The sequence below is a fragment of the Pithys albifrons genome, chromosome 6 (assembly GCF_047495875.1).
Source record: "Pithys albifrons albifrons isolate INPA30051 chromosome 6, PitAlb_v1, whole genome shotgun sequence".
NCBI classification, from domain to species: domain Eukaryota; kingdom Metazoa; phylum Chordata; class Aves; order Passeriformes; family Thamnophilidae; genus Pithys; species Pithys albifrons.
In genome coordinates, this window is record NC_092463.1 from 37,592,972 (window position 1) to 37,605,782 (window position 12,811).

Below are 12,811 nucleotides of genomic sequence, written 5' to 3' on the forward strand. Positions count from 1 at the left end.
TTATTTCTGGCCTATTTGCCACAAACTTGTATTGATAAACAATAGCAGTGTTTCATGTATTCAACTATTTGGTATTTCTGCATGTGTAACTCTGACATCTCTGGTGAGTTGACCCTGGCTGGATGCCAGGTGCCCACCAAAGCTGCTCCATAACTCCTCTTCCTCAGCTGGGCAAGGGAGGGAAAACTTAACGAAAGGCTTGTGGGTCAGGATCAGGACAGGAGAGATCACTCAGCAATTGCAATCGTGGGCAAAACAGACTCCAATTGCAGAAATTAGCTCAGTTCACTACCAATCAGAGCAGAATAAAGAGAAATGAATTCAAATCCTAAAAACACCTTCCTCATACCCCTCCCTTTTTCCCAGGCTTAACTTCACTCCCAAATTCTCTACTTACTCCCCCTACCTCTGCTGCATTTTTAGTGACTAATTCACCTCTGCAGTGTGACAGCCATTATTTTTCTTCTGTTTCTGCTTGTTGTTTATGTACCACAAGAACCCTCTCTTGTATTTTTGACCAATTTCAATTCAAACTTGCTCTTCTGTCATGTCTTATTATATTTCTCATGAAAAATAAGAAATCTTTCCTTTGTCCAGATTCTTCATATTTCAGTGCTCAGCAGTCAGGGTCCTTTGGTTTTTGTAATCAGACAAATATGAAAGGAAGTCTCTTACAATGTATTTTGTTTCTAGTTATGTGATGTACAAGGGTGAGGGAGAAGCTATGACAACAAAAAAAAATTAATACAAAGAAAGCCAACCTTACCTGGACAGTCACATTTATGTGATGGAATCCTTCACTGTAGTTTTGTGGGTTCCACCTCAGCACATAGAGAGGACCAGACACCTGATGTGCATTCCCCAAGTGAACTCTGTCTATGTAGACTTTGACAGAGACAATGACAGAAGGAGAGAATGTCAGGATTCTAAGGAGTGAAGAAAGAGCAAAATAAACAGATTTGTTACAGGACTTGCAGACTTCTCATTGCTTTCTTAAGAGAAGTCTCTAAAGATTATTCTACCTTGTACTAAAGAGTTGAAAAGATTTAGAAATTAAAAGAGTGAAATATCTGTGAGCTAATGGTAACATGGTAGTCCTTTCCTACAGTTAAAAGTGCAGTTCTGTATGGCACTGTACAAAAGAACAGGAGAGAAAACTGGCTGTACAACAGACAAAAAAGTGGCAGAGATTGTAAGGTCAGTCCTGGCAGAAACAATCTTAGAACCCTTGCTGTCAAAACATTCGCTAACACAAGTGGGATACATCCTTCTGCACATGTAGACACGTAATGACATACTTGTAGATGGCTTCATTAAAAATTGCCAGTCTCTCTAAAGTCCTTTGTTGTTGGGTGTGGGGTTTTTTTCTTTTTTTCCTGTTTCTTGTTTTGTCTTTGCTAGTCAGAATGTAACTTCTCAGTCTTTGTAACTGCATTTATGAGACATGGATTGGAATGCAAGACTGATGCAACAGTCATACATACAATTCAAGTATGTATTCACATACATACAAGTCAAACATACAATTTCTTTCTATTCTGGTAGTACAAAAGGCATTCCAGTTTCAGTCAAATAAAGGAGTCTCATATAGTTATGGTGAACTATTCTACCAGTTCATATATTTAATATAATCGTGAGAATGTTCAGATAAGGTCCTGAATAGGAAACTGGAAAGTAAGGACACTTACTGGACACTACTTCTTAAATGAAAAGTATGACAAACTTCTTTTGATTGTAATTCTATGTATGTAATAGTTCTACCATATTGGTCTGAGAGCAAATACAACATGTTGAAAAGAGCCTAGAAATTTGACATATAAATGAAGACATTAAACAGAAAAGGTAGAAATGGAAAGATAGAGAGATTTAAAACAGTATGAGAAGTGGGAACAGGAGAAAACACTTAGAAAAATACATAGACAAAATCCTGAAATCAGCAGAAGCAATGTGAATACATGATATAAATACCACAGATGATATATTAATCTATCAGCTTGTTACATAAAAAAGTTCAATTGACTTGAGGGGAAATAACTGCATAAATAAATAGGAATCAGTACTACACAATCTCTCTTTATTCCACATGTGATACAAAGAGAGCTCTCAAGAACAATCTTTCAGAGAAAAGTGAATTCTGAGAACAGTGGACACATATTTAAAATAAAGTGCTTTGTGCATATATGTATAAATATAGTTAAATATTGTTAAATCAAGAGACTACAAGGTACCTGATATGAGTGGAGTAAAGAATTTTGACTAGTGGTTCATGAGCAGAACTGCTGTAAAGGAAGGACTTGGGATTGGTGATGAGAACTACAGGCCACTCTTCAAAGTTAAGATCTGCGAAACTAAGGAGGTCATGATCGAACGCAAGGATCCGGTACCTGTAATGAAACGAAAAATATCTGTTAATACAAAGTACTGCACGCACAGCTCATGGCCATGCTTCTGAAGGTCCTTGATTTATTTTCCATTTTTTCTCTTCTGTAGTTGATTCTATATCAAACAACTCTGCTGTATTAACTGTACAGCTTGTTACCTCTGATTAGGTGAATTTTATTGTAAGTCACAGAAGCAGTACTCAAAATTCCAAATGTCAAGGTCTATGGAATTTTGCACATGAATCAGATACACGAACATTATGTTAAAGAACTCAAATGTAAGGTACATTACTACAGTGCCTGTGCAGGTGCACTAGTTATGGACCAAGATCCCAGTTGCCCTAAAAGCTGATATACTACTATACACTCCATGTAGCATCAGACATATTTTGATAAGCTGCTAAAGTAACCTTTTGCATCTAGAATTCTAACAGCTAGTGCAGAGCAGGGGTATTTTGAAGTAGTGATGCTGAATTTTATTACAATTTATTCACCTACATTTGAATACTAACACATACTAAGTGGGCATTTAGATGTCCCCTTTTTAACTGCTAAATACCAATAATGAATAAAAAATTATTTAATTTATTAGCACACTGTTGGATGGGGCAAAATCTCAAACTTACACATGAAGACATTTTTCAACAGCATTAATAGTAATTAACCAGTCAGGCTGATCTCATGCTTCTTTCAAATTCACCAAACAGCATAAGAGGGAATCACAGCATAGCCAGGTGGGCTTCATATGATTATTTGCTCACACAGGCTTTACTTACCTCCTATTATCCATCCAGTCTCCCAATTCAAGTTCCAGAGTGCCACCACGGTGTTGACTGTGCAAGACTGGCATGAGCCCACCCATTGTATGGAGATGTCCACATAAATAGGCTGTGGCAGAACTAATGAAATAATTGTGATTATTTGGGTGGCATGGAAATATCACTGCAGAAAACCTGAAAACTGAGAGATAAGCATGTGAAGAGAAGCAAGAAATGTACTTGAGACTGAAAATATACAGGATAAAAATACTTTACCTCATTAATGTTCGTATTCCTGGGGCTGGGGAGATGATTGTTGAGGTGGGATAATGGCCAAACCAGATAGTATGGTTGCTGTGCAGACTCTCTGTTGCCATAAAAGACAGCTGTGCCATTTGAGTCTGAAATGGGCAGGTGTTTGAAAGACAACCAAACAAATATGTTTAAAATTCAGGCTATTGTGAAAGAATAGCAAAAGGAAAGCAGAAAGAAACTAATGAAGAATGCAACTCATCTCTTTTTTTGTTTTTCCTTACAGAGAATACTCTCAGTTGAGTTGCTTCAGGGACCTGCTCATGAAAACTGTAGTACTTGACATAACCCTAACATATGATGTTGAAAAAAGAAAATGAAAACCAGACACTCAACGCCTTCTCTGCAATCTAACATAGGAAAAATGGAATGTAAAGAAAGATGCTGGTAAATAATATTTCTATCCTTTCTACTGCTTATTTATATAGTCAAAGAGTTAATTCTTTGAACACCTTTACCTTACAGTTATCATCTCTACTACCTAGATGGCCTTTTACAGGTGTGACAGACCACAGAAACCATGCACCACATGCTTCAGTCATTTAACCAAATGAACTCTGACGCTGAATCTTAAAAATATTACTCAGCCATTGCTGTTAAAGTTAAGCAAAAGTAAAACTTTACACAGGAAGTAAACTTTCTCTCCTTTACTTGTTTGACTTAGAATATTAAATCAACTACTTACTGCCCAGAAAGCCTCCTAAGACCTGTAAGGTCTCAAAGGATGCACGATAACTAAAACCAGAAAAGAACACAAATCCTCGTTCACCACTTTACGGATCATCTTTTAGGAGAACCAAGAGAATTACCAACACATTCTTTTTCCTCCTACCTGAAAAGAAATGCTGAAGGCCATGAATGAAAGAAACAGAAGTAAAGGTATAATAAAAAAGAATGGATTCAGTATTAAACCATTCTGGTTTAATGTAATGGGCTGATTAAATGAAATTACATTTCCTTTGCCTTTATAATTTGGGTTTTAAGAATAGTTTTACCTAAGCTATGTAATCAAATCACAGATAAAAAGTTAATTTATTTTTCAAATTCCTGACACAGTTTTAATTCTTAAAAGTTACAGGTATCTACCTTTACTTGCAGTTTTGTGCAAAAATATGAAAAAAATAATATGATCTCTATGATCTCTTAGTGTCCTTAAAATGCCTAATTTGACATTTTTGTACTGATTATTTCTTAAGAGGGAAAAGAGAGATACTCTACACATTAAGTGACAAATTTGTTTTTCTAAATAAATGCCCCACATCCATAATAGCTTAAAAGTGTAAACACTCTTTTAGACAAACATAAATATTTGAAACAAAACCAAATAAAAACTCCAAACAAATCACTACAGAAGTAAAACAACCAATAAAATGGAATACCAAGACTTATACAATACCATGTTTAAAATCCCAAAGAAATTATAGGGCCTCTTAGGGCCTGGGCTGAGTGTGGCATCCACGCAGATGAATGAATAGTTCCCAAAAGAAGTAGTGTGGATGTAATGAAAAGAGCCATCTTTATGCCAGGCAGAGTATTTCCTAACAAAATAAAATGGGAATATTGCTGTTAGAAAATTTTGTAGCAATGACAAATATGACCCGCATAGTATAAATGCAAGATATCTTGCATTAGATCTAGTTCCATCTTAGTCCATTCTGAATAAGGTAAGAGATAAGAAGTCTGCACAAAGAATTCTGTTTTATCAATCTATTCTGCTCTACTAACTGACAATGCAAAAGACAGAGGGAATAGCAGATATGATTCTGGACTATAGGAAAGTCAGTGAAAAAGCATATATGTGGTAACTGAAAACAGAATATTGTTTTGTGAGTTTGATGCTGAATATAACAGTATCTATATGGTAAATGAAAGTACCTGTAATAATTCTGAATGCTATCCAGGTGTGGAATGTTGAATGAATCTGTAAGGGGAGAAACAGGAAATGAGGAAACTTGCATATCAAATTCATCACTGATCCCTGTATTTAACTTGGTAGTATTGAGATAAAGCATCTCATCAGGTGCTGAAGAGCTGTTTTTTTAAAATGTGTAACTGACAAAGCAGACCTGTCTAACTGTGCAGAGAAGACAATACACACTTGATGCAGCTGACCAACAAATGGTAATAGTTTTCCCATTTACATTTCAATTCAAAGATGAAGTTGCTGTGGGAATGTAAGTTGTTATTTACTGGCTAAAATCTAAATCTCTCTCTACTTGGACCACAGAGGTTTTCAGAAGCTTTCTGGACTGAGTGCATTCTCTCAAAGTAAGACCTAACTCACAGAAAATGAGTAGCAGCAGCATCAGAGAATAGTGTGTGTAAAAAACACACAGCAATCTGGGGAGGTGTGTACTGCAGTTGGGTTCCACCTCTCCACTAAGGCTGGTAACAGAAGACTGAGAGGGAAATGGGTATACATGACAAAGCATGCACTTTTCTTCCCCCAGTGCTAGGCTTTCCAATTCTGCCCTTCCTGTAACAGCTGTTTTATGTCGCCTACAAGAACATCAGCTTCTGTTTGAATGCTTAGAATGTGGCAACAAACTCCAATGTGTACAAACTTCCACGAGTCCTTTCTATTCAAAAGAATCCAAATTTCCTTTACCTGCTGGACATGTGATACTTTTTTAACTTAAACCTGGTGGGAGGGAGCAGAAGTCTGTGAAAAGTCAATTGAAACCATTTCTTCTGTAGGGTAAGGTTACAGTTTGCCCCTCCATTAGCAATGTGCTAGATAAACTAATGACCTGGAAACTAACATCTGAAGCTACGTTCTACCACTTGCCAGGCCAGACTCACACTTCTCTGGTACTAAAACTCCAGTAAATGCCTGTAAACAAAGTGTGCCTCAGTAGATACGTGCATGGCAGGCCCTTCTCCTGATTCATAATGTCCACTAACATAGTAGTGAGCACAAACACTTTATCCTATGATCTGCAACCACAGGAATCCTTCTTACCATGATTTCCTTTGATGTCTATCCACTTGGTTTTTTCCATGACCCTTGATCGCTTCAGGATTGACTGGTAAGTTTTCCATTCTTCTTCTACCTGCTCAGACCCCAGTTTATCTCTTGTCTTAGCATCTGTCAGGTCCCCTGGAGGTGTACAAAAGTGAGATTATAACTAGAGCCCTACACAGTTTATACAAATAGTGCAACTAGACAAGCATACAATCACTGCCTCCTAGTGCAAGTGGCTGCAGGACTCCTGAGTGCAATCTGGATGTTCCTGTATCTGGTCCAAGAGGTTACTGCAAGCATAAATGCCTTCTAATGTAGATGCAGCAGCCTCATCAGACATCCATCAACCACATTATTGCTACACTTTTACTAATGCCATGTCAAAGCAAAGCAAATTGGTAGGCATTCACTGTATCTGAAGATTCTAGTCATAAGAATTTTGTTTTACTTCACAGCTTCTGTATCCCCTCAAGTTCCAGTTAAAGTTCAAACCATTCCCACTTCTGTTCACATAATAATGCCTCCCTGTACTAGTTAAAAGTCAAATGCTAAAAAGGTAAAAGTTAAAAGACAAATGCTAACTATTTCTGAATTCTAAACTTAAAATGCAAGCACTAGATAAGTAACAAAACTCCACGTCTAGCATTAAGATTCTAAAGCTTTGCACATAGTAATGGCTCAGAATCTTTTTGATTTGTTTGCCAAAACTTAATCCATTTCAATAGCAAGTTATCAATTGAAATTCAACTGTCTTGGCACGGTATGTTCAAACGGAAATCTTACATTAGTTCACAGGTGAATTTCATACAAATGAACACGGATTGTCCTGACAGAAGAACTGGCTCTTAATGACCAATCAGAGACATTGCTCACTTCTGTAATTTCAAATACAAAGAATGTAGAATCATTACCAGTAGGACAAGAAGGAAGGTAACTGCTAGCAAGGACTAAGGTGTAGCAGCAAATATTAGGAAAACAATAGCTATCCTGCATAATTGTCTGTTACATACAAAACACACTAAACTCACCATCAGACTCAGGACATTGAACAAAAACTAGTTCTCTTGAGTTGAGAAGTTATTCTTTTCTGCTTCTAGTACTCTATCCTCAGTTGTAATTTCGTTTCCATTGCTTGAGATACCTTAGCACTTAAAAATTCTGAGACCCTAAAACGTTGCTTACTTGCTCTTCCTTTGACAGCACACTCAACAGCAAATTCACACTCGTGAATTGCTTACCTGTTGCTAGAACTAGTGCTGGCTGAATTACGTCAATTGTTTCCGAACAGAATTTTTTGAAGTCGGGAGCTCGTTTGGGATCCCGAAATTTGCTGATATGAATATCTGACACCTGCAAAAGAGAAGAATGAAACACTGTCCCAAGTAGAGGGTTATTGCCACCTAGATTGTTCTGCAAAGCTAAGTATTTAAGAATGCAACATCAGGGCAATCATAGTGATTCATATCAGTGTAAGGGATACAGGGAGACACAAGAAGTGGATGACCAGGGGAGAACAAAAGCAGAACAAGCATATGATATTGCAACTCTAACCCCTAAAATCACATTTGCATCCAGAAAGTTTCCTTAGAAATAATGGTGTACAATAATATGGGGAAATACTTAGCTATCCACAGTAAGCTGTGATGACTTTAAGTGGCCTACGGCCTTTCAAATTCCACAAGTTTCTGGTGCAACACGATGGTTTTGCTGCAAGTGAGAATGCAAAATAGTTCTGCAAAGCAAGAATAGGTTAATGTTACCTAGAACTTGAAATATAACAATAATTTATTATGCACCTGGTGTGACATTTCCAGCACCTGGTGTAAGGATTGTAAGCATTCTATTCATGCATTTCAATGGATCTAATGAATGTGTTTAGGTCCCATTCCATGTGCCTTCCAGTAGGAAAAGACTGCCCAAGAAATGATGATATGACTTGTACATAACAGCAAAAGATGCTATTCACTTCTGAACCAGTCAAAACCCTCAAATCAGAAGAGCCATTTGGGGCAGAATGGGGAGAATAAGACAAGTAACATTTTTCTTTTTTGTATTGTAGCTTTTCAGGGATGTACAAAATAAATCTTTGATGAATGCTTTCAATTCTGCATTCCATTCCACTTCAGTCATAAACTAATAAATTGTCCTCCTCAGTTTAAACAAATGGTAGTTGATGCTCCAAACCCAGAAGCTCATGCCCATCTGACAATACCACTTGAAAACATTAAGTTTTATATTCAATTTAATAAACCTGTTCTTGTAAAGTTTTTACTTTCTTGAAAAATCCAGATAAAATGCGTTGGAGACAAAATACACTGCTTCTACTTAGGCAGTCATCTGCATATGTAGAAAATACTGCCTAAATACAGCTTCTTCATTCAGCTTAGGAAAATTGCCCATTGGGAATTACAGGGAACTTCTGCCTAGAACAAAACTGGATGCTAAAAAAGGTAACCTTATTTTCACTTCTGTTTACATATTCAAGCTCGTGTGAGTCAAAGAGCACAGTAAAACTATCTCAATACATCAGACCTCATTCAGTCATTGACAAGGATTGTTTTGCTTCTCTTCATCCTGTGGATTTGTGGGTCATCTATCTCAGCAATGAAACACAGAGAATAAAAACTTGTATAGTTTTTATTCTTGAAGAAAAAAAGTCTTATGAGAAACCTTACTCCTGCTCTCCTGGTAACTACAGAGAATGTAAATTTACAGCAGAGATTGGTTGGGAAGCTTGATTTCCTACAAAGACCTTCCCACTTTTTTCCCCTACTATGAATTTAAAATTTAAAAAAAGGTGTAACTTTAAAGTTCTAAGAGTTACAGTGTCCCACTGGGACTTTTGAGAGCTGGGACTATGTTTCTCTTATCACTAAAAGCCATGAAACATGCAGATCTTGGGAGTGGAGTGGTTTTGGTGTTGGTTTGGTTTGGTTTGTTTTTGTCATTAACTTCAAAAGATATTGCAATAAAGGGGAAGATGGCAAGGTAAAAAGCTTGTAATGCTATTATTTAATTTTAAAAATGTAGGTAAAATCCCACTTCCTGCACTTGTCTTTCCCCTTCCTCTGATGTGGATACTTAGCCTCTCACTGAACCATAGGCAGTAACTTTCATCAAAATGAGTTGGAAGAGATTTAGGGGTGAGGAGAAGTCACCATCAACATTCCTTACCTAGCAAAAATGTTGTTCAGGACAGGCAGGCATTAACAAGGAGAATTATAAGATCTAAAGCAACAGTAGAATCAACACAGCTGACAGAAACAGGAGAACTAATTGTAAGCTTGTCAATTACTGAACTGGAATGTCTATTCAGCACTGGGTAAGAAAGGCAATTCCGGTATAAGGTGAAAGAAAGAGCAATTAATAGAAGATTACAGTACAAAGATTAAAATTCAGATTAGTTTAAGAAGAGATAGTCCTGCAGATGGGAAGAAAAACAAGGCAAGGAACTGCAGGATGATCTTGAGCTCTATCCAGTGACCTAGGCTAGACCTATGGAGTCACCAGGGAGCCTGAGCCTGTTTCCCACGAGATCACCAGGCACAATGCTCGATTTAGTGCGTGATTAATTTCCAAGCTAGGTCAACGATAAAGCAGCCATTAAAGGGCATGTCTAAAAGAGAATACAACCACTTGAAACGAAAGCCAAGTCTTAAATTATCTGTGCTGTGACCTGTCCTTGTGAGAACTGCACTTGAAGTAAAAACAAGCAGAGAAAACATGGCAAGAGAAGCATGGAGCTGTGCATGCTGCTTGTCCGAATAGCTCTGCACTGCTATATGCTGCTGTATTTGACTCTTCACAAGACAGCAACTCAGGATATGGGCTTTACTTACATTAATTCAAGCATACATCTTGTCTTCAAATCTACTCTGCAGTAAAAATAGGCCTTAAGTAACTAAAGGAAAAATTACTGGAAAAAAAATTGGAGAGAACAAAAGGACTAATAATATGCCAGCTCATGCACTAAGAGCACCGCCTGCAGTTAATCCATTAAGGCAAAGTGTTCTTGAGTTTGAGAATAAAAACAAACCAGTAAAAGCAGCTTGTACGTCAGAAGGAAATGCACAGCAACCCTTGTGACAACTCAGCCATCAATTAACTGCGAACACGTAAACAGATTTTCCGGCTAGATCTGTACTAAGTGCTTCGGGAATGCTCTGGGGAGAAGACAGAAGAGGCCACAAGAAGCACTCGGATGTGACAATTTGCTTTCAGGGCTTTAGCAAGTTAACTTTGATTTTATGTTTAACCTGGAACAAAAGCTGTGTACATTCAACCTTCTGAATACTAGCCCAGTGCCTTCTATTGCTCAAAATCAGTGTGACTGTTTTCTTAGCCATAAAACTTTTCTGAGTTTTGGAAGGGGAAAGGGACAAGCAGAGCATGCATTTCTCACCGGGGTATTAGATAATACCGCATCAGATACTGATGCAATATATAGGGTAGTGTAATAATTAGACGATTTTTAATTACCTGCTTCCACCACAGACGTTATCTGTTAAGGAAACTTCCCGGTCCGACCATCCAGGAGCCACTCTGGCAATCTCACACCACTTGAGCTGGGACCGAAGTCCCGTCACAGCTACACACACCGCACTCAGTCAGGTCAGGTTTCCTTACCGGCCCGACCCCGGGTTCCCCGTAACAGAGTCTCAGAAGTCCAGATCCTTCAAATAATTTAATCATGGGGCAATAGCTACGTAACAAAATGACAGGTCTAGCTGGTGCCTCCAAGGAGGGACCTCTCTAACAAAGGAACCCCTGGCCTATTACACCCTCACATTCTGAGGGCGAGAGTCTGGAGCCGTCGGCTCCTGTCCTGTGTCTGGTCACCTGGAAGGGCCACAGGTCCCCATGCCCTTTGCCATGCGAAGGGTCGCCAGGTCACAACCTCCTGCCTCGGGCTCGGGGCCCCCAGAGCTCGACCTGCAGCGCCACTGCAGGTGCACACCGAGCTCCCGGCACCTGTATACGCTGCTCCACACAACCTTGCGGGCAGCCTCGCCAAACACCTGTAACTCGTCTTGGCTGCGCGCCCCGGAGCGCCCGCTCTGCCCCCGGCTCGGGGTCGCCCCTTGGCCCGGCCCGGCCCGGCCCCACTCACCTGCACGACCCACAGCAGGCCGGAGGCCGCGGCGCCGGGGGCGGGACGCGGGGCCCAGCGGCGGCGCTGCCCCAGGGCCGGCGGCGGCCCCGACGGCCCGTAGCAGTCCAGCAGCAGCGCCACAGCGGCCGCGGTCAGCAGCGCCGCCGCCAGCCCCAGCATGCCGCGCCGCGCCGCCAGTCTGCACGCCCGCACCGCCCCCGTCCGCGGCACTTCCGCGTCCCGCCCCGCCGCGGGGCCGCCCCGGGCGGGCTCGGCGCTCCCGGGCCAGCGGGGCTGGGGTGGCGCTTCCCTCGCTGGGCGCTCTGTGCAGGCGAGGCCGTGAGATGCTCTCTGTCTCCTGCGTTCCCTGCGGCCTGAGCGCTCCGCTGCCCCCCAGCCGTGCCTGCGAATGCCCAGGTTAAAACACAACACCCAGGCGTACGAGAATATCAGTGTCTCATTCTGCTTTCTTCCGAGTACAGCATGTATACACTTTCGCTTTTTTTCCTCACGGTATTTATTATTTTACCTGCTCGGATATCTAGGCAATTGAACTTTTTTGCTCCCGACATACTGAAAAAGCCTTCTTATGGTATTTTGAACATTTTCATATACACAATTTTAAACCTTGCTATAGCAACTGCACAGTTGAATGATTGCTGTTATTCTTGGCTATCAATTCTCTGTTCCCTAAGAGGTGCTTACATTTACTGTTGAGGTATTTTCTTACCATCTTAAGCACAAGTTTAGCTGAAAAAGCTTCTGTCACTACACATAACTGCTTTCTTTGATATTTAGTGTGGTATCCTCAAACAACTTTTCAGATATTAGAAATTGCTAATTCAGTATTGCTGAATTTTCATTATATTTTCTCATGATTTGCCATTGTCGCAGGTTTGGCCTAGCTGTTGCCAACCCTGGACTGGCCCCCCTTCCCCCTCCCAGAACCTTCCCAGCAAAGGAAAGGAAAAAAAACTGAAAAGAAATGCACTCTAAAGAAACTGAACTGAATAAAAAGAATAAATTATATTTACTAACATTTACAAACCACACTGTATACACAATACATAGGATCCCACCCCCCAGGGGAGAGGGGAAGGGAGAAAAAGGGGATTGATTAGCTGGAAAATAGGGAAGACACCAACCCAACCCAAAGAAACCAAATGAATCAAAAGAAACACAATTAAAAACCTCAAGGAAGGGGAACAAGAACGAAACAATCTCACCCAGGACAGGAGAAACACCAGGGACCGGAAGGACCTGACCTCCACCACCTCCCTCCAGCTCCTCAGCCAAGGAAGGG

General features: G+C 40.1%; 2 protein-coding genes across 6 annotated transcripts in view; one reads left to right on the forward strand and one right to left on the reverse strand.

The window, feature by feature from the left end:
- Nucleotides 1-6,357, forward strand: part of PTGR2 (prostaglandin reductase 2) — a 32,210-nt gene extending 25,853 nt beyond the window's left edge. Inside the window, exon 9 of the mRNA XM_071558307.1 lies at nucleotides 3,678-6,357. Coding sequence (XP_071414408.1) covers nucleotides 3,678-3,734 — 57 coding nt within the window. The 3' untranslated portion in view covers nucleotides 3,735-6,357. The remainder of the gene's footprint in view (nucleotides 1-3,677) is intronic.
- Nucleotides 1-12,811, reverse strand: part of TMEM62 (transmembrane protein 62) — a 32,628-nt gene extending 19,817 nt beyond the window's left edge. For 3 of the 5 annotated variants that reach the window (XR_011698073.1, XR_011698074.1, XM_071558300.1), the window contains exons 1-9: nucleotides 11,527-11,768; nucleotides 7,655-7,766; nucleotides 6,414-6,551; nucleotides 5,327-5,372; nucleotides 4,848-4,989; nucleotides 3,416-3,540; nucleotides 3,158-3,280; nucleotides 2,229-2,384; nucleotides 767-926 (exon numbers count right to left, since the gene is read on the reverse strand). Coding sequence is in view for 3 of the 5 variants with exons in the window: in XM_071558300.1 (XP_071414401.1) it covers nucleotides 767-926; nucleotides 2,229-2,384; nucleotides 3,158-3,280; nucleotides 3,416-3,540; nucleotides 4,848-4,989; nucleotides 5,327-5,372; nucleotides 6,414-6,551; nucleotides 7,655-7,766; nucleotides 11,527-11,688 (1,164 nt within the window). In the remaining 2 variants the exon portion in view is untranslated. Of the gene's footprint in view, nucleotides 1-766; nucleotides 927-2,228; nucleotides 2,385-3,157; nucleotides 3,281-3,415; nucleotides 3,541-4,847; nucleotides 4,990-5,326; nucleotides 5,373-6,413; nucleotides 6,552-7,654; nucleotides 7,767-11,526; nucleotides 11,912-12,734 lie in introns of those variants that run through there. The other 2 variants (XM_071558301.1, XM_071558302.1) reach the window with 2 other exon arrangements.